This window comes from Pristis pectinata, chromosome 19 (genome assembly GCF_009764475.1).
Source record: "Pristis pectinata isolate sPriPec2 chromosome 19, sPriPec2.1.pri, whole genome shotgun sequence".
Lineage (NCBI taxonomy): Eukaryota > Metazoa > Chordata > Chondrichthyes > Rhinopristiformes > Pristidae > Pristis > Pristis pectinata.
The window spans coordinates 25,406,293-25,432,637 of record NC_067423.1 but is presented as its reverse complement, the minus strand read 5'-3'; the positions used below and the strand labels follow the sequence as shown (position 1 = coordinate 25,432,637).

The window sequence follows — 26,345 nt, the reverse complement described above, 5'->3', positions numbered from 1 at the left end:
TGTGGAAGGTGTCCGGTGGGGAAGGCGGGGCCCGGAGAATATCCGGGATCGAGCGCACGGTGGGCCGGCGGTACCTGTCCTGCGGGCGGCGGTGTAACGAGCTTGGACCTACCTGGAGCTACGGTACGGCCACCTGTCAGTGGAGCGGTGCTGCCTGTGCCCTGGGACTGCACCTAGTCCCAGTACATCACTACCCGGCCCATACTCAGCACTGCACCCATTGGCATTCTACAAGAAGACTTGCAACTCTCGCACTGCATTAGGAAATCAGTGCAAAGGAAGCTCTAACTTAACGTTTTACGCTAAAGTACTCCTTGAGTTTGCACTGTAATGAAACACTGTCACTGAAACTTGCATTGGCATTTTGCATACCTAACGAATTCGTCTTTTCAACCAAGTTTTTTAAATTTCCATTGTATACATAAAATGGATTGTAAAGGTCTCCCTTTCTTCGTGTTTGTTGGATTGCTGCTGTTATGCCGTCCGTCATCAAGCCATGACAAGTTGTCGTGTCCTACTTGCAAGAAAATAGTGAGCAACTTCTTAAAGGTGAGTACTGATCCGATTATCCTCTTCTGAGTTTCAGAGCAGTTAGTCAGCATCAGGGCGAGTGGGCCTTGTAGAGAGAATGTCTCCATCAGTGACCTACCTGAATTGAATACTGGATACTTACAGCCCGTGTTAGCCTTTGGACTTATTAAACGTGGAATAGGAGAATTCTGAAGCAGCAGAAATAAACAAAGGAAAAATGTACTAGTGTCAGAAAATTCTTGCAGTTAAGACACGCATATATAACACATGTCTAATGGACAGTGCAGAAGTCTGTGGGGGACAGAGGTAGAATGTTCAGGGGCATTATAAGAATCACTTCTTACAAAAGGTAGTGGGAATTTGGAACTTCTCAAAATGCTGTTGAGGCAAAATCTTTTAAAACTTTCAGTGAGATTGATGGGTGTTTTCGTTGAGTAAAGAACCAAGCTAGGTAAATTCAGTCGAAATATTGAATGAAAGGGCCTGAGGGTCCTCGGTGATGCACTTTTTATCTCCCTAAGTTCCTAACTTTTTCTGATGTTAGATTTTACATGTTGAACACTACAGCTTTTGAGCACCAAAATACATTATGCATGTCTGCTTCATAAAGGATTCACTAATATAACACTAGCCAATAGGTATGTGTAAATTCATCTTGAAACTAGTTTGCTTAAGTAGAATAGCTTAAGATAGAACATTGAGTATTGTGTATCCAGGGCAAATAGATAATTTTTGTTGGAACTAAAGTTAGCCTGCTAATATCATTACAGTCCAGTGGTAGAATAGCCATCGAAGAGCCAAACAGTCAGAAAATCAATACCACTTTAAATTGACACAAGCACATTTTTCTGTCTTTTTAAAGTATGATTTTTATTGTATTGCATGAGATTTGAATTCATCATGCTTTTGTGTGAAATTTATATACCTAAGGCATCTTAGCTGGTTGGATGTTGTGGTGTACATTACTTTATTTAGCACTTTAAACTTGTCTTTGTAGAAGAAGTGTTGCATAAGTTCAAGGGAAGGAAATGCAAATGTGCCATACTGTGTGATTATACCTGATGATAACTGAATTATAATAGCATATACTCTATATTTATATTTCCCATAATGCATATAACTATGGAAGGAGGATGAACATCTTTAAATACAATCTTTTCACAATCTTTGGACTCTATTCTTGGACAGGTTAATGTACATTTACATTTTTAAATGTCCTTGCAGTGGGGGAAAAAATAAATCTATAGTTTTTTTTCTCAAGTCCAGAGTTCTCTAGGAGCATAAATCTAGGAATTTGTGTAGGTATTGAACCTGCACTGGATTTCTTCAGACCAGATTAGCTTTCAAAGTTGTCTGACTGAGGAATTCGATTCAATCAACAACTCGTTTTGGTAAATGAGAAAGCAATAATAATCATTAGTTCTTGCACTATGTTCTATCTAATGCAGCAAGTTAAATATCAAGGGCTAAATCACTGAAAATTTTCAAAATGATTTTTCAAAATTAGGGTATCGAAAATACATCCAGAAAGAATTTTGGTGGTGGAAATACAGATTGGGAAGAAAGATATTTGTCGAAATATGAAATCAGGTATGTATGCAGTTTGTAATAAATCCTTTACAAGGCAATATCCTTGTGCAGCACTTACGAGCATTCAAAGCAGAGGGACTGGAAAAGAGCAGTTGATCTAATAAGCCTGCTCCATGCTCCTGATGCCTGGAGCATGAGGCAGTTTCTACACATAGCACATCCCAGCCTTTTCCGGTCTCCCAACTGGTTCCCTCTTCACTCCCCTTCCCCCACCACCATCATCACCCTAGAGAGAAGCCCAACAAGAGGAAAATTATTCTTGCGTAATGCTCTTGCCCCAGCAAGTGATCAAAAGCAGCTCAGGAAATCATGTGAGACTTGTATTATCCACAAAGTCACCTTCCCTCCTTTTGCTGTGATCTCAGTCCTGTCAAGAGCTGGCTGAGCTCCTTCATTAAGACCACATCATTATATTGCATATAATGTTTTGGCTGAGATTTTATGGCATGGTAGCCAAGTACTACAACAGTATATTTAGGTTCTACTGATAAGATAAGAATTTATCTTGTTAAGGTGCCTCATGTTTTTACTTATCAAAGGTTTTCTGAAATTTCATTTGTACAGTGCCTACTAGACTTGACTCATGGACTATCCTCGTGACTTTATTAAAACATGCTTAATCAAATATGGAGACCACAACCTATTTCTCCTACCTAATGAAGAATATACCTGCAGTAGAGGGAGCACAATGAAGGTTCATCAGATTGATTCTTGGAATGCTGGGCAAACACGAATAAGAATTTTGAAGATTAGCGTGCTGATACACATTGGTGTTTATAGAGTGTGAAAGTTGAAGATATGATTTTATCACAGATGTCTCCTGGAGCAAAGGTGTTCATTTAGCATTTCCTCAACCCCAAGTTCAGACTTGATAAAGACACTTCCAAGGTTTTTAGTTGAAAAAAGAAGAAAGCTGTCTAAGTAATACAGTACATGAGTAGGATTAAAAACTGAACTTGCAGTTGAGGAAGTTGCTGGTTCCTCTTCACTCTGAGCCTGAAATATATATTGGGGAGGCTGAGAGAATTCAGGCTTAGAGCATGGAGATGCTGAATAGAACTGAAGGGATAGTGCCCACTTCATCAACATTCAGCAAACAAAATATCAGTTCATCTCAAGTATTCAGCAATTTGTAGTAACGATCTTCACATCAGAGTAGGAGGTGTAGTTAGTGATTTGTGATCGACTGACTACAGGTAAGCTAAAGGGCAGCATGTTGGGGTGAAAAGTACTGTTGCGAGTTACAGAAGTTTGCCCTTTTAGGTAACAATAATTATTGTAATAAATGATGGCTTAATGCTTGTAAACCCATAGCTGCCTGGCCTACAAAGTATTGGTAACTTGCTCCCTGAATTGCTTCAAAAATATCACCTCTGCAAACGTTTCCCCGCCAGAGCGATTTATTGTGTACATTCTGATTTGTTCTCATGTAAGGCAATTGTTTCTGTGAGGGGGTTGAATTTATCTAGATGCCACTGAGTGAAATACAGCAAATTGAGTTATTGTAGATTAAAAGACGTATAAACAAAAGGACTTGCTGCTTGCCCACTAAAAGTGTGATTACATTGTAAAAAGTAAATCATATTTAGTTATTATGTCAATATAGATTAAGAATTTTGAAATGATGCTTGGTAAAATTAGACTCACATTTTTAATTGTATGAGTAAAACAGGATTTTGTGTTTTTTTTTAAATTTAGTGAGACTCGTCTTGTTGAAATCATGGAATCCCTGTGTGAGAATTCTGAATTTGAGTGTAATCTCATGGTGGAAACCCATGAAGAGCATATTGAGCATTGGTGGTTCACGATGTAAGTGACTTTCTGATTCGCTCCACTTTATCTTTCTTACTAAATCTGGGACTAAACCTAGGAATAAATGGATTTGCCATGAGCTTCTGCTTTCCCAGATTCCACACTCTTTGATGTGACTCCTTTGTATTCACTCGTTCCTGCCTTTCTCCCTGGTTTATAATAGTGCATTTATCTGTTTTGCCCACTCTGCATCTGAATATCCACCATTTCTTATTCTAATTATCAACATTTTATAAAAATGCCTATCAGAACCTGAGAATCGGCGTAACGCTATTACAGCGCCCACAACCCAAGTTCAATTCCTGCCGCTGTCTGTAAGGAGTTTGTATGTTCTCCCCGAGTCTGCGTGGGTTTCCTCTGGGTGCCTCCCACATTCCAGAGACGTATGGGTTAGGGTTGTGGGCATGCTCTGTTGGCGCTGGAAGCATGAAGACACTTCTGGGCTGCCCCAGAACACTCTACGCAAGAGATGCATTTCACTGTGTGTTTCAATGTACATGTGACTTGGAAAGATACCTTCTACTAAAATAAGCTTGCTCACCAAAATATTCCTTCAGGCTACATCTAACTTGACCTCCTCTCAACCTGTCATCTCTTTCAGTCACTTCCCAGCCAGGTAGAAACATGAGACTGCAGATGCCTCAACAGGTTGGGCAGCAATCTGTGGAGGGAAATGAACTGTTGACTTTTCGTGTCAAGACCCTTCATCTGGACTGTCAAGATGAAGGGTCTCAACTCGAAACATCGACTGTGCATTTCCCTGCATAAATGCTCCCTGACCTGCTGAGTTCCTCCAGCACCTCGTGTGTTACTTCCCAACCAGAGTTGTTTACTGTAGGAATGATTGATCGCTCAAACCAAATGAACAGTGTAATCTCCTTAGTTGATTATCATAGCATAGATACAAGCAAGTAGTGTCAATCTTTACTTCAGGCTGATCTTGCTTGTCCTTTTACTGTTGATTTCATTTTAATCAAAGCTGCCAGTGTCATCCTTTGTGGTTCTGAACTATGCCACTTTTTATTAACAATGTTTAGATTTGTAGTTTAATCTCTACATTCAAAGTGAGCCAGATCCCAGATGATGAACCATACCACATTAGAACTCATTGCACAACCAGTTCAAAAGCAAATTAATTCTTCTAGGCCAATGTCACTAAAAAAATAACATGAGTTATGTTCCATTAATAAAAGACAGTGCTTTTTTTTTTGTCCAGGATTAGTTCTGAGTGGTTTTATGTTCTAATGATGGGGCCAGTGACTATTCATAACTTCAGTGTCAAATGCTCAATCTGGCCAAGTCCTTGCATTCACCACCACTAGCACCTGCTCCCACCCTATGCTAAAAGACAGTTGGACAGGTACATGGATGGGAAAGGTTTGGAGGGATATGGGCCAAATGAGGGCAAAGTGGACTAGCTTAGATGGGCATCTTGGTTGGCATGGACAAGTTGGGACAAAGGACCTGATTCTGTGCTGTATTACGCTATGACTTTATCCCTTGGGTGCACTTCCTCTTTGCAATCCCATAGGTCAAATCTAGCATGGAGCCTATTTGCTGCAGCTGTTCTGTGAAGTACAGCACTCCATGAGCTGTGACTTAATCTCGGTGTCAGATCTTGAGGCCTTGCCACAGATTCCACCCCACCACCGCATTCCCCCCCCCCCCCCCCCCCGATAGTCTTGCTGTTATCAAAAATGACTTTCACTTTTTCTAAATGTCTCCTTCATTAATTAAAACCATGACCTGTACTGTTCAGTCCAGGTTAGCTACCATATTCAATGCCGAGCCCAGCAGTGGAGCAAGAGGCTGAATGTGCTGGCATCTGACCTGAGCTTATTCTTAACGTGTTTCAATTCACAGGCACAGAAATCAGGGATGAGCTGACCTGCATGCTTGGAATTGCTGGCTAGCCATCAGCTCATTCCTGCCCATTGTTGTCACTGAAAGGCTAGTGATTCTTGCAAGTGTACTTTTTTTTTGCATTTACTGTAGTTGGCAATGGAGGGGGGAGGAAGGAGGGATGGTGAAACAATTTTTGAAAAGGAATGATGCTTACTGTTAAAACAGAAACATTTGCAACTCTACTGGAAAGAATGGAGTAGATTGAACAGCTTTTTGGAGCAAATTGCCATTGTTATGTTGTGCTGAATGGTTCCTGAGATATAATATTCTGTCAATATGACCAGTTGATGTTTCAATCAAACTTGGATATTCGCATGCATTCAAAGCACTTTTTTTCTTTCATCATAGGCAGAAAGATCGTTCTGATTTCTTCCACTGGTTGTGTGTGGACACAATTAAAGTTTGCTGTCCAGCCGGGAGCTTTGGTGTAGACTGTGTTGGTATGTAATGAACGTGGTATAACTGTGCCTTGTGATGATTGAGTTGCACAGTATTATAACAATGTGTACACTTTTCCCTATGTTTAAAAAAAAATCTGCATGATTTTTCCATTTCGACAAGAGATTTAATTTTTTTTTTGTTTAACTTGTACCATCCTCTTGCTTTCATGTAGTTTAGAAGACTTCTTGTTTAATAACCTTGTCAGGACCCCTTTGATTATGTTGAGATGTATGCAAAACAGAGCACTTCCTAGACCAGAGTAAAAACTGTATATTTCAAGTAGTTGGAGAATAGTCATAATAGTTAATATTTGCAAGAACAATACCAAGAAAAGAAAATGGGATTGAACAGACGCAGCATGAATTTATGAAAGGAAAATCATATTTGGCTAAGCTTTTGGAGTTCTTTGAGGATGTCAAATGGAATAGATAAGGGGACGGTAGTGTAGTGGTTAGCGTGACGCCTTACAGCGCCAGCAACCCAGGTTCAATTGCGGCCACTGTCTGTAAGGAGTTTGTACGTTCTCCCCGTGTCTGTGTGGGTTTCCTCCCACATTCCAAAGACGTACGGTTAGGAAGTTGTGGGTACGCTCTGTTGGCGCCGGAAGTGTGGCGACACTTGCGGGCTGCCCCCAGAACACTCTATGCAAAAAAGTGTATTTTGCTGTGTGTTTCGATGTACATGTGACTAATAAAGAAATCTTATCTTATGCTTGGATCTTTTAGAAGGCTTTTGATAAGATCCCACAGCAAGTTTGATCAGCAAGGTTTGAACATATGAAATTGGGGTTATTATATGGGCATGGATTGAGAACTGGTTAACAGACAGAAATAAAATGGGAATAAATTAAGTTTTCTCAGGTTGGCAGGATGTGACAACTTGCGTAGCACAGAAATCAGTGTTTGGGTCCAACTATTCACAATTTCTGTCAACCGTTTAATTGAGGGGGCCAAATGCTCGTTTCCAAGTTGATGATACAAAACTGGGTGGAATTGTAAATGGGGATGGGGGAGGATATAGAGGAGTCTCAAAAGGATATAGACCAGTTGAGTGATATAATTGAAACATACAAGATTCTGAGGGAGATTGACAGGGTGGATGCTGAGAGGGTGTTTCTCCTAGTGAGGTTATCTAGAACTATGGGACACAAATCAGGGATTGCCTGTTAACATGCAGATGAGGAGGAATTTCTTAGGTGTGAATCTATGGAAATCATTTTCCCATAATATCTGCTACTATTGCAGAAATGTTGGTAAACTAAAGTTTTTCCCAGATACATAAGTGATTTCTGCTCATTGCTACAAGTTCAGTGGGTGTTTCTTCTTGCTGTTCAGATGCTTGATGCTCATTTGATAGGATTTGGGTGAGCCTTCCTAATCTTTTGGGAGATAACTTGGTTTGTTGCAGTTCTGAGTGATAAAGAACATAGGAGCTGGAATAGACCATTTGGCCCTTCAAGCCTGCCACACCATTCAACATGATCTGTCCTAGGCATCCATTTCTGTCCCAGTTCCACAAGGCGCTCAATCCCACAATCTTTCAAAAATGTATCTCCTTTTTAAATACTCCCAGATTTACCACCCTCAGTTTTAGATGATCACCTCCTAATCTTGTAACAATGTCGTCTTGTTTGAGATTCTCCTGCTAGAGAAAGCACCTCAACATCTACCTTGTGATGTGTTTTCCCCCCCCCCCCCCCCAAAAGGATCTTGTTTGTTTCACCAAGGGCATCCCTCATTCTCCTGAATTCCAGAGAATGTAAATCTAACTTTTTTTTAGCTGTTTGTGATAGGTCAACCCTCTTGGGAATTAGCCAAGTGAATCTCTTTCCGTCTGTTTCTAATACCAGTATATCCTCCCTTAAATAAAACTCCAAAATTATGCACGGTACTCCAGGTGTGGCCTAACTATTACCCTGTACAATTGCAACAATATTTCCCTATTTCTAAACTTCAACCCTCTTTCAATTAAGGCCAATATGCTATTTGCCTTCCTAACTACTTGCTGCACTTGCCTGCTAACATTTTGTGATTTGTGCACAAGTACACCAAGATTCTGCTGCATTTTACTCAGGTACAGTCTCTGTTTAGTTAGTAGTCTGCCTTTGAATTCCTCCTACCCAAGTGCACAATCTCACACTTTCCCACTTTAAATGCCACTTGCAAAGTTTTTGCCCAGTCAGTCAACCTACCTATGTCCAGTTGCAGTGTCCTATGTAATATCCTCATTGTAATATGTCCTCCCAGCTGTTTTTGTGTAATTGGCAAACTGTTTGCCAGTCCTCCAGGTCACTAATATAAATCGTAAATCACAACTATTCGCTTATGTGTGTTGAAGCAGATTTTGGTTAGGATAGCAATGGCAGTCCACTAAATTGACATTAGTGTGAATGGCAGTGACCTGAGTTTCTCACTGAAATTCCTAATAGTGGTTGCTACATGTGTGCATGTTTGTTAGTGATGAAATCATATCCATTACCACTAATCCTTCTGTAAGTCTGCATAAATAATTGCCACACTGATTGTGGATCCCCACCATTACTTTTTTTTTGGTGGAGATTAAAATTTAGGGCAGGTATGTCCAGTGATTATGTTGTCTAGGTGACAGCCTGTGTCCAATAACGCTGTATCATTTCAGGATGTCCCGGTGGAGTGGATAGGCCCTGCAGTGGGCATGGTACTTGCAATGGCGATGGTACACGGACAGGTGATGGCTCATGTAGCTGCACGAAGGAGTACAAGGGAGTAGAATGTCTGGACTGTGCTGATGGCTACTACAGTGAGTTCCAGAATGAAACCCATTCGCTCTGCACAGGTAAAGTTCTTTGCTAAAACTTAATTCTCTTGTGTTCTCTGAATGATTATCCCAAATTGCCTCCTAACTAATCATTTTTTGATACGTTACCAGTTGATCAAACAGATAAACACAGCCAATTCATAGAAAATGAGGTCCCATGTACCGAAATGGGATCATGACCAGTTACTTGGTTGAATGGTCTGATTGATATGAGCTTTCCCAAAATATTTGGAACTGAGTATCTTTGGTGAATATTAACCAGCAATCATGCATTTTATACAAAAAGTAGTTGAGAATTCTTGCTACTCTCAAAGGGAAAACCATTAATTCTCTTTTGTGTATGACTGCCTGTGAAGGTGATATTTCCACTGTAGTTCAATTAAAAGCCACGTTTAAAAAAAAATGATACTTTTGAAATCCAAGGAATAAATTATTGGATCTATATTTCTAAAGTGACTACATGTCCCTAATATCCTTGACACCTTTGGTGTGATTCTCTAAGTGAAGATTGTCACTGTGGGAAAAAATTAAATACGTGTGCTCTGATGGCTGCAGCAAACAGGTCAAGTATAGCAAGGTCAGGGGCAGAACAAACGTCTTTGAACTCTGCATCAACAAACTGCCTTAATGCAACATGTAAAGTGTCCACTTGTTGTACTTGATGCTCAGACAACGTTGCTGATCTGGGGATATGACCAGAAATTGTACTTTCAGGGAGGTGCTTTTAATTGGTGCAGAATAGGCCAATGTGAAAGCAGCAGGCCTTAAGACATTCAGCCCTGATGCTAATGTTGTACGATTGCTTTAAGTTTTGGTGTGTCAAATAACTTTTAAACCCAGTACTGGGTAATCTTGTATACGCAAGACCTCTATTCCCAATCCGATACAGTAACCTTGCAGCAATATTTTCCTCTAGTTGACTTTGGGTAGTGATATGGAAATGAAGAAATCAAAAAAGGCATTTGGCCAGATTAATAGATGGGAAAGGCATAGAGAGATACAAGCCTAATGCAGGAAAATGGGATTAATATAGGTGTGCATCACAGCATGGATGAGGTGCTATATGATTCTAACATTGGAGCCATGAGAATGCATTTCCACAAAGTCTTAGTGAACTGATTCCTGAGGCCAGATGTCCTGGAATCGGGAAATGGCAACTCTTTGCAAAACATAAGACAGTAGAGATTAAGAATGTGAGAAATAAAAACAAAAGAAAGCTATACTGTCCCTCATGCCCGCTCTTCCATGCAATATGATCATGACTCATCTTTTACCTTGGTGCCATTTTCTGGTACTGACTCCATATCACTTTATTCCCTTAAGTTAGAAAAAATCTATTGATCTCTGACTTGAATGTATTTGGTGACTAAGCCCCCACCATCCTCTTTGCTTGTGAATTCCAAAGATCCACTACTCTCTGCTCATGTCTGCCCTATGCAGGGAACTTGCCATTTTGGAGATGTGACCTTTGGTTCTGGATGGCAGAGCCGGGGAAACATCAAATCCACATCTAATCTCTGAAGCTCCTTAAGAATTTCATATTTCAATAAAATAACCTTTCATTTTGCTTAAGCCCAGCATGTAGGCCCAGTCTGCTTATTCCCTCCTCAAACAACAACCCTGCCAATTCAGGAATCTTCATTGCACACCCTCTATCACAAGCATATCCTTCCTTTAGTAAAGAGACTAGATGTGGTCTCACCAGGGCTCTATGTAATTGGAGCAAGGCAGCTCTCCTCTTGTACTGTAATCCTCTCATAATAAAAGCCAACATATATTATGCCACCTTAATTGATTGTTGAACGCACGTTAATGTCCAATGATTTTGTGTAGGCAAGCACCAGGGTCCCTCTGAATGTCAGCACATTTCAATCTCTTACCATTCTTATAAACAAGTTCACCATTTTTATAAACAGATTCACCACTTTGACTTAGAATGGTGGAATATTATGGTTGCCAAGCTGTGGGAAGGATGTGCTTAAGCTAGAGAGGGTGCAGAAAGCTTTACCACAGATGTTGCTGGGATGGGGGGGCTTGAGTTATGAGTCTGGATAGGTTGGGACTGTTTTCCCTTGAGTGAAGGAAGCTGAGGGGTGACCATAAAATCATGAGGGGCAGAGATGAGGTGGATGGTCCCAGTCTTCTCCCCAAGATAGGGGAGTCTAACACTAGAGGGCATGGGTTTACGGTGAGAGGGGAAAGATTTTGGGCAGGCACGGTAGTATAGCGGTTAGCGTAACATTTTATGGCGCCAGCGACCCAGGTTCAATTCTGGCTGCTGTCTGTAAGGAGTTTGTACGTTCTCCTCGTGTCTGCGTGGGTTTCCTCCCACACTCCAAAGACATACAGGTTAAGAAGTTGTGGACATGCTACGTTGGTGCCAGAAGCGTGGTGACACTTGCAGGCTGCCCCCAGAACACTCTACTCAAAAAGATGCATTTCACTGTGTGTTTTGATGTACATGTGACTAATATAGAAATCTTATCTTTAAAGATGACCTGAGGAGCAAGTTTTTCACAAGAGGGTGGTGGGTATGTGGAACAAGCTACTAGAAGAGATAGAGGCAGTTACAATGTTTTAAAAAGTATTTGGAAGGTTTGTGGATAGGAAAGGGTTAAAAGGATGTGGGCTAAATGCAGGCAAGTGGGACTAACTCAGGAAGGAACCTTGGTTGGCATGGGTGAGTTGGGCCGAAGGGCCTCTTTCCATGCTGTGTAACTCTCTCTTTACTGAGGTGGATGGCCATATTCTTTAAAGGGTGTAGGCAGAGAGGATTGGAGCTGGCACCAATGTTCCTTCTTTTACATAAAGCAACTTTGAGTCTGAAATCAGAGGTTACAATTGCAACATTTGTAGACAATACCAAATGGGATATGATTAATATAGAAGAACTACAAAAAAACAGGAAGATGTTCAAAACCCACAGTAGTTAGCAAATGGATTGAGTGTGCCCAAGTGTAAGCTGGTAAATTTTAGTAAGAAAAATAGTGCCTTAATGAGGTAAAGGGATCTGATGTACATATATTGAGCTCTCAGAAAGTGGCGGTGCAAGAAGAAGATGAGAAGTTTCTTTATGTAGAATATTATAACTCTACTACAGAAGATTGTGTCTTCTCAATTGTAGAGTATCCTCAAGGCTGTGATGAATAGATTTTTTGACACAAAGGAAACAAGGTGATTTGTGAATGGGTCACTAGAGTAGCCTTAAAGCACAAGATCGACCATGATCTTATTGAATGATGGAGCAGATGTAAGGGGCTTTATGGAATACTCCTTGTGCCCATGTATTGCCAGGAATGAAACTTGTTTAAGCCTTGTTTAAGTGAGCTGTTTCACTGGGGTAGCCAGTTATATAGATATGGAAGTTTCTGAAGTTCTGAAAATTGGTAAGAAAACAAATGGGAAGGATTGTTTGGGAAATCGTTCATAAACTAAGGACTACCACTAGCATTGGAAGCTTGATGTGACCCAGAATTATGGAATTGAAAAACTTTACCATAAGTTAGCCATTGAGATTGCCTGTAAGGGAAAAGGCAAGGAATGAGATCAGAATAGATAGTTTTGGACAAAGACATGGGCCAAAAAGCCTTCTATTGTACTACAGTTTTGAACTTGCATGTACTACAGTTTTGTAGATCCAAGCCAACAAGGTAATGGAGAGGTATGCCACAGTAGCAAGTAATTTTTCACCAAAGAGTGAATGGACTTTCAATCAATTATATAACAAATATTTTGTTCTGCACAGCCTGTCATCCTGCCTGCAAAATGTGCGCTGGTCCATCAAACCACAACTGCAGTGAATGTGCAAGTGGCTGGGTAGAAACTGTCACTGATGAGGATGGAGTCATCTGTGTTGGTAAGCAGAATTGTATTACAGTGCTGTTCATTGTGGTGCATTCCTCTCCTTGCTTCCTTTTCATAAGTTGTAATCTAGTATTCACTTAAGCTTACGAGTTGCTGAAATTCTTCGATGCTGATGATGCAGCTTATTTTGCTATTGAGTGTATTTGTAAATTCAAAGAACAGCAAGAACATTCGATCACTAAACTTTCTTCCTGTTGCCAGGTTCTGAGAGTTTCTAAAGTCTCCAAGCAGTCCTTTTGTGATTAATGGGTTCACACAGGAGTACTTAAAATTTCAGTAAAATGTTCTATAAATTCTCTCTCTTTTCTGCCCCGTCCCCCAGTCATTAGTTTCTAGCAGCCATTAATAGGGGCATGGAGTATTATGACTGGTACCTGACTGAGTGACCTCATTTACTTCGAAATGCTGCAAAGGTATAAATGTATATATAAACTTGATTAGGAAATACTTGCATTACCACTTTCCTGTCAGCAGATGGCTGTAGAGCTGTGTTAAATACCAAATGCTGTCTCATTAGTTCACTGACATGAAGAATGGGTACAATCACATCATGTGATAAGATGCTTGCAATTTGGTTATTGTGCCCTACTGTACTACTTAATGTAGCAACCACCAATCACAAGATACTTCAAAGTTTTAAGCGTTTATATTGGGGCAATTGAAAAATCAAAAAATTGCAGATGCTAGTAATCTGAAATAAAAACACAAAATACTACCTGATTTGCCAGTGTATCTGTGGATAGTTAAGGGGTTAGCTTGAAGACCCTTCATCTGAATTGGAAAAGTGAGAAAACAAAAATTAAATTTAAAGTTGCAGAAAAATGAAGAGTGATGATAGAACATTGGAAATATCTCTGAGGGTGAGGCCAAGGTTGTCATGGTAATAAGTCATTTACTAGACAGTCTGGTTGATTAATAAGGATACTTGGAGGGGGAAAAAAAGCAAAGGGGCATGTAAAAGGTCTGAAAGGCAGGTCACGGCTGTGGCAGAGAACTAAAAGTTCCTGTATTTCACAACTTTTATGTACTTTTATGTACTTTTTTTTAACCTCTCTCTCCAACAGCCTCTTAATCTATCAACCAGACAGCTTTTCAAACAATGCATCATCACGGCTTCATCTTATTGGAGATATTACCTTTGTCCTATCAATCCTTCACCTCTCTGCAACTTTAAAAATAATTTGTTTTCCCATTTTTCCAGTTTTGATAATGGGCCTTTGAATGGAAGCATTAACTCTATTGATCATTCCATGGTTGCTGCCTGACCTGGCGTTTCCACTACTTTTTATTTGACTGAGGCAAGCATGGTTTCCAAGATCTTCAAAGGCATCTACTGAACATTCATTTGTTGTATCTAAACAATAGAACAAGATTTTTAAACATTTCGGTCTTAGTTTGGTTCAAAGTCCTTGTGGGTCACTTGACCCTTTTTTTAAGATAATATCTGAAACTTGTGTGGCCCTCACTGTCTAATTAGCACCAACATTGCCTTTTGAAGGTGGACTTTCGGAATGCTTCTTCTCAACAGTCTTCAATGAGACATCAAAACTGTTGATTTTGTTTAAATTGGGATTGTTTGTGATGAGGCATTCCATTCAGTTTTGAGCAGACAGTCTTTTGACTTGGACTCTTAACAAGAGTGTTTGTTTTGATTTCTGTAATGGGAGATGGTTTCTGATTTAACAGTTAACTAAAAAAAATACAAAGAAATAAATACCCCTATTCATCATACTCGATCAGCTTAATTATGTAGTCAGTGTAAATAACTTGATAAACATCTTGCCACATTCCTACTGTTTCCTTCTGCTCTTATTGAGCAGTTAACTTGCAGCTGTTCAGTGTATTCTACTTGTATTTGAGTTATAAACAATAGTTCAACTGCTGATCTTTTGTTGGACACCAGTCACTCAACACGTACATTATGTCCATATGCTGATATAATTACATTGAATATTGTTTCATGGTTTTTATCCTTTCTTTCTTTTTCAATCTTTTTATTAGTTTTCAAATTAATACAGATTGATATATAGCATCAATATTTATACATGTAATACAAAGAGATCAGGATAACAATCATAGCATAGATAATCATAAAGAACAATAAAATATTTTAAAAAACTGTAGATCCAACAATCTCTTAGTAAATGAATATAATATAAAAGAAAGGAAAAAGATTTATATAAATTTAAAAAAACGGAATCAGTAAGAAAAATTGTAAACAATATAAACTAAACAAAAAAAAAATCTAAATAAAAAAACAAACAACAAAAAAAGAAAAAAAAACTGGGCTAAAATTTCTTAGTAGAAACAGAGCAATATTATGTCGTCAGCTCAGTTCCTCCACGTTGGAAAGTTATTGAAAGGGGATCTACATCATGTGAAAATATTGAATAAATGGACTCCAAATATCTTCAAATTTAAGCGAAGGATTGACAGTACCACTCCTAATTTTTTCCAAGTTTAAACATGATATAGTTTGAGAAAACCATTGAAAAGTAGTAGGGGGTATCGGATCCTTCCATTTAAGCAAAATGGATTGTTTGGCCATTAATGTAACAAAAGCAATCATACGGTTAGCAGAAGCAGATAAATCTTTGGTAATCCAAAAATTGCAGTGATAGGGTGCGGTTGTAAATCAATCTTCAATATGTTTGAAATAATGTTAAAAATATCTTTCCAATATTTTTCCAAAAGAGGACAGGACCAAAACATGTGTCAAAGAAGCCACATTCGATTTACATCTATCACATATAGGATTTATATGGTTATAAAAATGAGCTAACTTATCTTTGGACATATGGGTCCTGTGGACTACCTTAAACTGTACCAACGAGTGTCTGTCACACATTGAAGATGTATTGACTAAATGAAGAATTTTCTTCCAAGTCTCTATAGGTATAGATGTCTGGAGTTTGCTTTCCCATTCGTTCTTAATTTTGTCTAATGATTCTAGATGTATTTTCATAATTAAGTCATAAATTATTGCTATCAAGCCTTTCTGATAAGGATTAAGACCTAAAATTTTTTCCGTAGTTTCAATTTTGTAAGGTGTCGGAAAAAAGGGTATAGTAGTTTTTAAAAAATTTCTAATCTGCAAATATCAAAAAAAAGTGTGATCTAGGCAAATTATATTTATTAGGCAATTCATCAAAAGATGAAAAACAGTTATCAATGAATAGATCCCGAAAACATACTATTTCCTTCCTTTTCCATATGGAAAAAGCTGAGTCAGCTCTGGATGGATGAAAGAGAAAATTAGATTGAATGGGACTTCACAAATTAAATTTATTCAATCCAAAAAATTTACGAAATTGAAACCATATTCGTATTGTATGTTTAACAATTGGGTTAGTCGTATGTTTACTTAATTTGGTAAGTGCAAAAGGGAGTGAAGCACCTAAAATAGAAACTAATGAAAATTCAAGAACTGATTGGTGCTCAAGGCATACCCATTTGGGGCATTGAATTACATCATTTAATTTTGTATCCAAAAAATTAAATATCTGATATTAATTGCCCAATAGTATAATCTAAAGTTAGGCAAGGCCAAACCACCATCCTTTTTTTAGTTTTTGTAAATATTTCTTACTTAACCTTGGGCTTTTATTCTGCCAAATATATGAAATAATTTTAGAATCAATAGTGTCAAAAAAAAGATTTTGGGACAAAAGTTGGAATCGCTTGAAATAAATATAAAAATTTTGGTAAAATATTCATCTTAATTGCATTAATTTGGCCTACCAATGATAAAGACAGTGGAGACCACTTAGTAAATAATTGTTTAACATGGTCAATTAAAGGCAATAGATTAGCTTTAAGTAAGTCCTTGTGTTTCTTGGTAATTTTAACACCTAAATACATAAAATAGTCAGTTACCAATCTAAAAGGTAATTGGCTATAAATTGGGGTTTACATATTCAATGGAAAAAGTTCGGTCTATAGCCAGAAAAAAGACTAAACTGATCTAGTAGTGATAGTAGTGCGGGGATAGATTCGTCCGGATTAGAAATATAAAGTAACAGGTCATCTGCATAGAGAGATATCTTATGAATCATCTGTCCGTGAGTAATGCCACATACATTTGAAGAGTTCTGAAGTGCAATAGCCAAGGGTTCTAAAGCAATATCAAATAATAAAGGGCTTAACAGGCAACCTTGTCTAGTACCTCAAAAACCTAAACAAAGGAGATCTTTGATTATTAGTAAGTATTGAAGCCATAGGTGTATAATAAATCATTTTAATCTCAGATATAAATTTAGGGCTAAAATTAAACTTTTGAAGTGTAGTGAATAGATATTCCCATTCGACTCCGTCAAATGCCTTTTCAGCATCTAGTGAAACAACACATTCTGGAATTTGGGATGGAGGGGTATATATAATATTCATTAATCTCCTGATATTAAAATGTGAATAACGATTCTGAATAAATCCTGTGTGGTCTTCGGAGATTATTTGTGGGAGAACCTTTTCCAGTCTAAAGGCCAATATTTTGGAAAATATTTTTGAATCTACATTTAATAAAGAAATAGGTCTATAAGATGCACAATCAGTGGGATCTTTATCCTTTTTAAGAATTAAAGAAATAGTTGCTTCATAGAAAGATTGTGGTAGTTTACCCACTGATAGGGCATCTTTAAAAATTTTGGCTAACCAGGGAACAAGAATATCAGAAAAGGATTTAAAAATTCCAGCTGTATATCCATCAGGGCCGGGTGCTTTACCCGAGTTCATTGAAAATATTACTTTTTTTATTTCTTCCTCCGAAATGGGAGCATCTAATGTAGAACGTTCATTTAAAGATAGTTGGGGAATCTTCAGATCTCTAAAAAAATTTATACATTAGTGTAGGATCCTCAGGGGATTCTGATTGGTATAAAGAAGAATAAAATTCTCGAAAGGATTTGTTGATTTGAACAGGATCTATCGTGTAGGTATCATCATATTTACGAATTTTATTAATCTGACGTTTAGATAAAGTAGCTTTCAATTGGTTGGCCAATAATTTACCAGATTTGTCACCATGTATATAAAATTGACTTTTGTTTTTAAGTAGTAGATTTTCAATTGAAGATGTTAATAATAAACTGTGTTGTAATTGGAGTTCTGTTCTCTTTTTAAAAAGCTCCAGATTCAGAGTATCAGAATATTTTTTATCAATTTCTTTAATCTTGTCAACCAATATACGTATTTCATTATTAGTTCGTTTTTTCAAACCAGCAGAATATGAACTAATTTGACCATGGATTTATGCTTTAAAAGTATCCCATATTATCCCACTGGAAATTTTTTCAGTAAAATTAGTTAAAAAGAAAAATGAAATCTGTTCTTTGATAAATTGGATGAAACCTGAGTCTTGTAATAGAGAAGGATTAAATCACCATTGTCTGACATCGGTTTTTATCCTGATTACTGCCTGGTTTGCCAGTCCTGTCTTTCAATGCTGTGACCTTTTTGTTTAATTAAGTTTCTTTCGTGTGGAATATTGGACAGGTTTTCTGAAAAATTGCTCGTAAGCAATATTGAAATCAAATAAAGTTTGTCGAGTATAAGGTCAATATTGATATTCCATTTGCTCTTCACTACTTCACACAGCCATAGGGACAGCTCCGAGAAAACCTTTTGTGGGCTTAGTAATGAAATATTTTAATTCCTTTTATGCTGGTTAAAGTGGGATGTAAAATAAATTCAGCTTTGAGCACATATAATTGGGGTCCAGTGCACTTGAGTTGGTAATAGTATGGGTAAAATTGAAAGGAGAGCTCTGAATTCAATACTTGGACCTCAAGGATAGACTTCCAAGAGTTTGCTTTCTGCACCAGTATTAATTTTAGCAAGGTCTGCATAAGCCTTGGAAGGTTTTAAAAAAAAGTGGCAATGAGCTGAGTTCACAATTGGGCTTGCACCCGTTAGGAATTGTGCTTAAAATGCCCACAACCATGTTAGAAAGATTTATTGTGGCACCATAATTTGCTGCAAAGTAGCCTGTAGTAAATGTGTGATTTACCTGCAAGTCTTTTATCCAGTGTGGACTTTTCTGTCAAGTTTTAGATTGGACACTGTTACTCTGGTACCTGGTCTTAAAGTTCAGAAAATGCTGGAGATAGCAGGTCAAACAACATCTGTAGAGAGAACAAAAAGTTAATGTTTAAGGCTGTTGAGCTTTATTTAGAATGGGAAAATTTTAGAAGTGCGTGCCTTCAAACATGGAGAGAAGGGGGAGGAATGGAGAGTACAATGTCTGTCATAGGATGGAGTCAAAAATGATGAGTAACACTGATTTACTCTTGTATGTGAGGGTAGTTCTAAAGGTTTGTTACTGCCAGTTGGTCCATCTAGAAGAGGTGTAAATGGAGGGAAAACAAAAGAGATTCAAAATGAAAACATACTAAGATTGTGGGCTGTACAACTCAGCATTGTTTTGCAAAGCAGTCACCCAATCTGCTGCAGGGTTGGCTGATCATCGATCAGGGACATGATCTCTGTTTCTCTTTCTGTGGATGTTGCCTGTACTGCTGAGGGCTTCCAGAATTTTCTGTTTTAGATATCCAGCATCTGCAGTTTTTGGCTTTTCAATCTCTGGTCAGTTGTGATGTGATGCACTTTGCCAAACCTATTTTCCAGTATTCCTTTTTATTTCAGAGTTGATTGCTGCTATGCTCTGTATCTGAGTATTCTCTTTTTGTTTACCCCCCCCCCCCCCCTCCCCCATTTACCTCTCCTCCTTTTAGATGAACTTCCATTAACAAGCCTTTGGCATCCTCTCCGGGTTGGCACCAACTTGTGTCATTCATCCTTTCCTGGTCTTCATGTTATCACAGACATTTCCTTTGTTTAATCCACCCCTCCCCCTTCTCCACAAGTTTAAATATGGCTGTTTTCTAAATTTTCCCAGTTATGAAGAAAGGTCATCAACTGAAATGTTGATTTGTTTCTCTGACCACAGATGCTGCCTAACCTGCTGAGTATTTCCAGCATTTTCTGTTTTTTTTATTTCAGATTTCCAGCATCTGCATTTTCCTTTACTGCTCAATTACTATCATATCTGCTGTACATATTAATATTTCCATTTGTGTTGCAGATGTCGATGAATGTGCGGCAGAAACCTTGCCATGTAAGCAACATGAGTATTGTTCAAACACAGAAGGGTCCTATTCCTGTGAAGGTACATCTATTTACTTTGCCACAAAACAAGTCTGGTTACTTTTGCTCTGATAACTTGCACTATATTTTGGCTCTAGTGTAATGCTGGAAGTAGCTAGTACCTATAACATTATCATCCTGCACTCCTCCAGTATTGAAATTTAGAGACATAAGTACCTTCAGGATTCCAGTTATGCCCCTGACAACATGACTACTTTCTAACTACAATGAAAGCCATGAGGAAACTGGAGGCAGAGGTGGGGGAAAAATACAGCCGACACCAGAAATGCTTTCTGCCTCCTCTCTGTGCTGGTTTCAGAATGACCCTTGCACCTAAAAATATTCCAGGCATTTGGAAAAGTTAAGGGAGCCAATTCAGGAGTCTAAAATTTTTTTTCCCCTCAATGCATAAATGCACATCGGTCATTTTCTCCAGTTCCTTCAGCTTATCTAATTGCTGTAAATTTGCATACAGTTAAAACCATTATAAACTTCTCAGTACTTGTACAGTAATGTCTCAGTGCTACAGTTGGGAGATAGATCCATTTTAAAAAAAAATTTACAATACCATTTAGTCTTTTGAAAGTCATTCCACCAATTGATGTTTGAGTTCATGGAACCAAGAAAGACACCATGCGAAGAACCCTTTTCTACCTGTTAGTTGCTGAGCCATGTTGTTCCAGGTCACACAGAAATTAGGATGCTGCATTTGGTCAGGACATCTCTAGATTAATTGTCCAATGTTCTTCACTCATTAAACCATACTGGAAATGAAACCACATGGATCTTGGAAGTGGGGAAGGTGAACTGTGGACTTGGTCCCAATTGTTCAGGCTTCTTGCGAAGAATAGCCACATAAACCTGAGCCACCTTTCTTTAGGAGAGGACAGAAAATTAGAAAGGTGGGGGGGAGGGGAGAAGAGAAATGTCTATATATCTGCAGGTTAGGCTTGTCTTTTTTTTAACACAGTAACTAAAGATGTAGTTTCTCTTAATATATAGAAAGATTTGGAACTAGTGAGAACTGGTGGTGTTTGAAAGCATGTTGCCCAAACTATTGTACTTAAAGTATTCATATGTGCATACATGGACCCTGAATTCTGGAAGGGTTCTCTTTATCTCTATAAGTAACTTGGTTTTACATGGTATCTGCTATAATGGCCATTTTAATGTGATTTCATAAAATATAGTACAAGCTACAAGCCAGAGAAAAGACATGCAACTCCAGTAGATTCTAACCATTCAGCCTCACAAAATAAAAGGATATACCTTACTGCAGAATGCATGTCTCAAAGTTTAGATTTCCAAGACTTGGGACCACATATGACCCTAGAGCAACCGGTTAAATATCTCTGTTACAAAGCACAAGCATAGACTTCAAATGGCCTTAGCCTTCTGAATTACCTATTACTCTCTTTACTCCTATTTATGGATAAATTGATCAGATAGGTTTCATTTTAATTTGGGAAGAGTATCTTAAAGCAAAATGCAGGAAGTTAAAAATTGTGAATAGTGATAACTGGTGTCTTGCAAAGGCATTTTTAAAGGCTCCACTACAAGTAGGTCTACTGCTAGGAGTTATATTTATAATGTTTATATATTGTAATAATCTTTAACTGGTTTAACTTTTTGTTGCGCTCTTCAGCTTGTCATAATGCCTGTGATGCCTGTACTGGAGAAGGCCCAGAAAATTGTATCAATTGCACTACTGGATACACAATGGAAGGGTTAAAATGTGTAGGTATGTGATGTGCTAATGGCTGGTGAAATCAGATTTGAATGATTTGAGTAATGGACGTTGATTTTTTTTAACTTATTAGAATCAAGATTAGGAAAGTAATTCTCACAGGCATCTTGCAAATTGAGGGGAAAGCAATGGAGGACTAATTGTTATTTTCTTGAACATGTTGTTTAATGGAGGGTGTTTTTTAGTTAAAAACAGTTTATTAATGCAGATTGAATGACCCATGTTCACCTCCTGCTGGCCAATAAAGTAATCAATGGGCAGAATCAACAGAATTTTTTTTCACAGACAAGGATCCATTTCAGTACAGTCAATATTACACCAAGCTTAGCTTGCTAGTTCCTGCATGTTTTCCTTCCTAGCTTCAGCCTATTCTGAGATTCCTAAATGTATAGACTGTAAAATGTACCATATTACCATAATTGTACAAAAAGATAAAAGTACAAAGCATGAATGTTGAAATCATGTGTTCACTGACTTTTACTCTTGGTTTGGTAATCAGGATGTAGTTAGCCATAATCAAGATTCCCAGATAAACTGTGGCTGGTGACTATGCTATTGAATGTGCTGCCCTACAATTTCTGAGCACTTTTATCCCTCTCATGGGAATGGGAGGCATTTTGAACAAATAAGCTTTGTCAAGATACGAACCTCAATAAATCTAATTCTAAGTGCAATATGTTTCAGTTGTGTTCTTGTTGAGTAATTCACAGCAATGCTGCACCTTGGTGTGGTCTACAGAAAATAACAGGCACCTTCAAAGTAGAGCAAGGAAGAGGCAGTAATCCCACACTAATTTTGGAATCGGGGCCCCAGATAGTATAGTGTGATTAAGAAAAAAAATTTAGTAATGTTTGAGGCAAATTACAGTGTTATTTTTTCCCAAATTCCTTGTGTTTAGATATAAATGAATGCAGCCTGTCTGAAAAAATGTGTATACGTGAAAATGAAGACTGTGTTAACACTGAAGGCAGCTTTAAATGTATCTGCACAGAGGGCCACGAAGACCACAATGGAGTCTGTGTAGAAATAAAAACATCAGGTATGCTGATAGGTTTTAAGTTCCACTCGCATCAGGTGGTGCCTTGTACCTAACTTGCAAATCAATGTGAGCATGCTACTTAATAGAATAAACAGCTAGAATACTTTTCATAGATGATATAATGCCAACATGATCCTTATCACTATTAAAAAATATTAGTAGTCTTGAAATGCGGTCACAATGTTAATGACTTCAAGCCTGGAAAACTTTTAAGATGATTGGAAGTAATTGGCTCATTTAAGTTCTTTTCAGCTATTTTGGTGTAGACCATCCTTGGATATATACTTGGCTTTCCGAACCCCATCAGTGTCGGATCCGGTTAATACGTACTCAGTTTATTTATAGTGCACTTGCTCTGTATTGTATCAATAATGCACTGGCATCTTAGTGGGAGAGACTTGAGGTTAAGACTCAGATGAAACTTTCCAACCACTGAGACATTAAATCTAAGGCTGAAATCTTTTCATTTTAAGTGCAAGGTTGTGCACGTGGAACTTCTTGGCATTTTTAACAGGAATGTTATAACCCAAAATTCTAACTACAATACTAAAGGGAATAACAGCAAAACTGATCAATGGGCTAAATGTAATAGAGAAATGACCTTCCTAGTTGTCAGCGTGTTTGGGACTTCTGTGCCCGCATTTACATATGTGGAAATTCAGGGTTGTTCAGATGCAGTGATTCTGTGACTGCACTCTGCTACTAAGCTCCCCATGAAGACCTGCAGTGGAAGATTGCCTCAGCAGGTGTGTGAACAACTTGTGTCAGCTTGGACCTGGTGCAGAAACAGCATCTTCATTGATTCTGTTGGAGAGGAACTTGTGGAAGAGTCTAAGGCATTTTGTAGTTTAAAAAGAAAAGAGTGTCCATTGTGTAATTAACTGTTTCATATGTAATTTCACATAATTTTTCATTGCTTGATTTGTCTTTCAATTGCTGTTTGAATGTTTTCGAAGGTCAGAAATATTCTGTTGTTGACAGCTGAGGTATGGCTTAACTGGCTGTCAGGTTCTTCTCAACACTTTTGTGGGCAGACTGTGGAGAAATTTATTTTATGGTGGGTCCTGTTACCATTGAGGAGCTGAAAGGTTTTGTCCAGAAAGTTTCTGCTGGGCAGTCTGTACAACTGCAGACTTGGCTGGTACATCAGTTACGAATATGCTGTTTACAGCACCAATCTGCTGGAGGAACTCAGCAGGTCAAGCAGCAGCTGTGGGAGGAAAGGAATTGTTGACGTTTTGGGTTGAAACCCTGCATCAGGACTGAGAGTGGAGAGGTGAGATGGCCAAAGGAGAAGGGGAGACAGGACTCTGATGTAATCAGTGGACTGAGGACTTTTTCCTCCCACGGATGATGCAGTTCCTCCAGCAGATTGTGTGTTGCTCCAGATTGCAGCATCTGCAGTCTCTTGTGTCTCCTGTGTTTACAGCACATTGTCAGCACTAGTTTCACCGCCATAAAATAATGAATTTGGAAAAGAGGGGAGTTGAATTGTGAGTGCATTATAAGATTGTTTCAGCTGGCAAAGTGAAAACTGTTGTTAATACTAAATATATGCTGACTGATATTCAAGGCCCTGCCTACAGCTAGTACATAACAAGCATATTGCACAAGATTGCCCTGAAAGTACATGAGTGTAGCCCCAATAGTTTAGTCACATTTATGCTATTTTTGGCCATGCTACCATAGGCTTGGCATTGATGGGAAAAGAAGCATTTAACTGTACCTGAAAATGATTACCTTTGCATAGCTATAAATGGCATTTAAAAGCAGCCCTCTGAGGAAAATACATGGGATACTGTTTATCTCTATTGACTTTAAAATCAAATCGGAATGAAGGTAACGTGGTCTGCTCATTTGACATCTGCTGTTTTGCACTATAGCACAAAATTAAAATGTCCTTCAATGACTTCACAGAATATATCTGTTTCCAGCCCAGGTCATAAGCTGTATTGATAAGGTGCATTTCCTTACAATAACTTTCTTTATTCTTATTTTCTGCAGTTGAAGTGGAGAAGGTAGAAGAGACAATTGTTGAACCTAAAGTGTTAGCAGATGATGCACTTCATGAAGACCTTTGACCTACAATTTGACATTTTTTTTCTTGTACAAGAAATCTCCATATATTTTGAAAAGGACAGCCTTCCAGATGCAGGAGTGATTTGTTTTTTCAAGTTACACATGTTGCTGGTGTGATTTGTTTACATGAAGAGCCATGCATTCCTGGCCTGCTATTTTAAACTTCTTGATTCAAAATGCCCACTGCTCACTTCTACACGCCATTGATACTTGCTTTCACTTTATATCTATTTTATGTGAACAATTTGTCAATAAAAGAAAGCATTTTGTAATGCTACAGATGTTAGTAATTACCTCTGGAATGCTGACTATTCCAATGTGGCACAATCTTTGTGTAGTGATACTGAGCCTTGTATCTGAAAGGTTTAAATTGTCATTGGTTTGGGTATAATTTTTTTTATGTGAATTTAATATCTTTGTTGGAGAGTAGTTTTGTTTATGAATTTGGAAACAATGGTTTTAGCACTATATTACATGACCAAATTTAATTTAAACATCATCCCCACAATCTCTCTTCCCCTTGGTGTTAATGTTCATTACCCAGTCTTTAGACTTCATAAGTGTTTAAGAAAGAAATCTATCACATGTGAGATTCTCTGTAATCTAATCTAGAATTGCATCCTTTGTTGTACACAGTAACTGCCTAAAGTATTAATGTATGCCTTTTGGACTCCATGGACATCAACTTCAGGTGCAAGATTTGAAAGGCCGTCATATATCTACTGCATACAACGGGGGAGGAATATTTGCCTTGTTCTCTGTACTTCAGCCATGTTTTCTAAACTAAAGGCTATTTTTTTTTTAAAGTCTTCTGGTCGGATCTTGCATTTGATTGGGAAGATGCACCATTTGGAACTGATGTGTATATGTACCTGCCTTTTTTTGTTTTTTGAGTGCTGAGTTTGAGAAATTTATGATTTTGATTCTACATTTAAAATGGGTCAAAAAATATAAAAACATGGGTCAGCAAATATAAATTAGTGCAAAATATGATTACTGAAACATTGGTAATTTCTGCTGACTTTGTATAGCTTTATTTAACTGTACAGAATTAGCTGTTGAGGATTGTAGCGTATTGTAATTCTTGGTTTAAAATAACTTCTGAGATGGTGAAATTCTCAAGTTTTCACTGAAATTTTATTCTTGTATTTTTCTTCCTTACCATTGATACACATTTTTTTTAACACCTTTTTGATGTCTGTTTATAGTGTATTCTTCCATTGCAATTGTACCATCAAAGCATTCTGCTGGACAATTCCTTTAAGTCTGTTTCCTAAAAGGGATGCACAATAACTACCACAGAGCTGTTAACATGCACCGGTAATGGAGATCAGAAAATGCCACCCACATCCCATACTTCTCCAAGGACATTGCCTGTGGATTCTTCAGCTGAAAACCTGA

At 38.1% G+C, this 26,345-nt stretch overlaps 1 protein-coding gene across 1 annotated transcript; it reads left to right on the top strand.

Annotated features, from left to right (window-relative positions):
- Positions 1–33: 33 nt before the first annotated feature.
- On the top strand, positions 34–26,133 carry creld2 (cysteine-rich with EGF-like domains 2). Its single transcript, XM_052033389.1, has 10 exons — positions 34–549; positions 2,039–2,121; positions 3,820–3,930; positions 6,187–6,278; positions 8,917–9,093; positions 12,821–12,931; positions 20,018–20,101; positions 21,725–21,820; positions 22,725–22,865; positions 24,870–26,133. Exons 1-10 carry the CDS (start codon positions 427–429, stop codon positions 24,944–24,946), a joined length of 1,095 nt encoding a protein of 364 aa, XP_051889349.1. The 5' UTR covers positions 34–426; the 3' UTR covers positions 24,947–26,133.
- Positions 26,134–26,345: the final 212 nt, after the last annotated feature.

Excerpts from the sequence above, each read along its gene's own strand:
- creld2 (XM_052033389.1), top strand. The coding sequence starts at position 427 with ATGGATTGTAAAGGTCTCCCTTTCTTCGTGTTTGTTGGATTGCTGCTG. Across the intron at positions 9,094-12,820 it reads AACCCATTCGCTCTGCACAG|CCTGTCATCCTGCCTGCAAA; the intron begins GTAAAGTTCTTT and ends TGTTCTGCACAG. Across the intron at positions 22,866-24,869 it reads TGTAGAAATAAAAACATCAG|TTGAAGTGGAGAAGGTAGAA; the intron begins GTATGCTGATAG and ends TATTTTCTGCAG.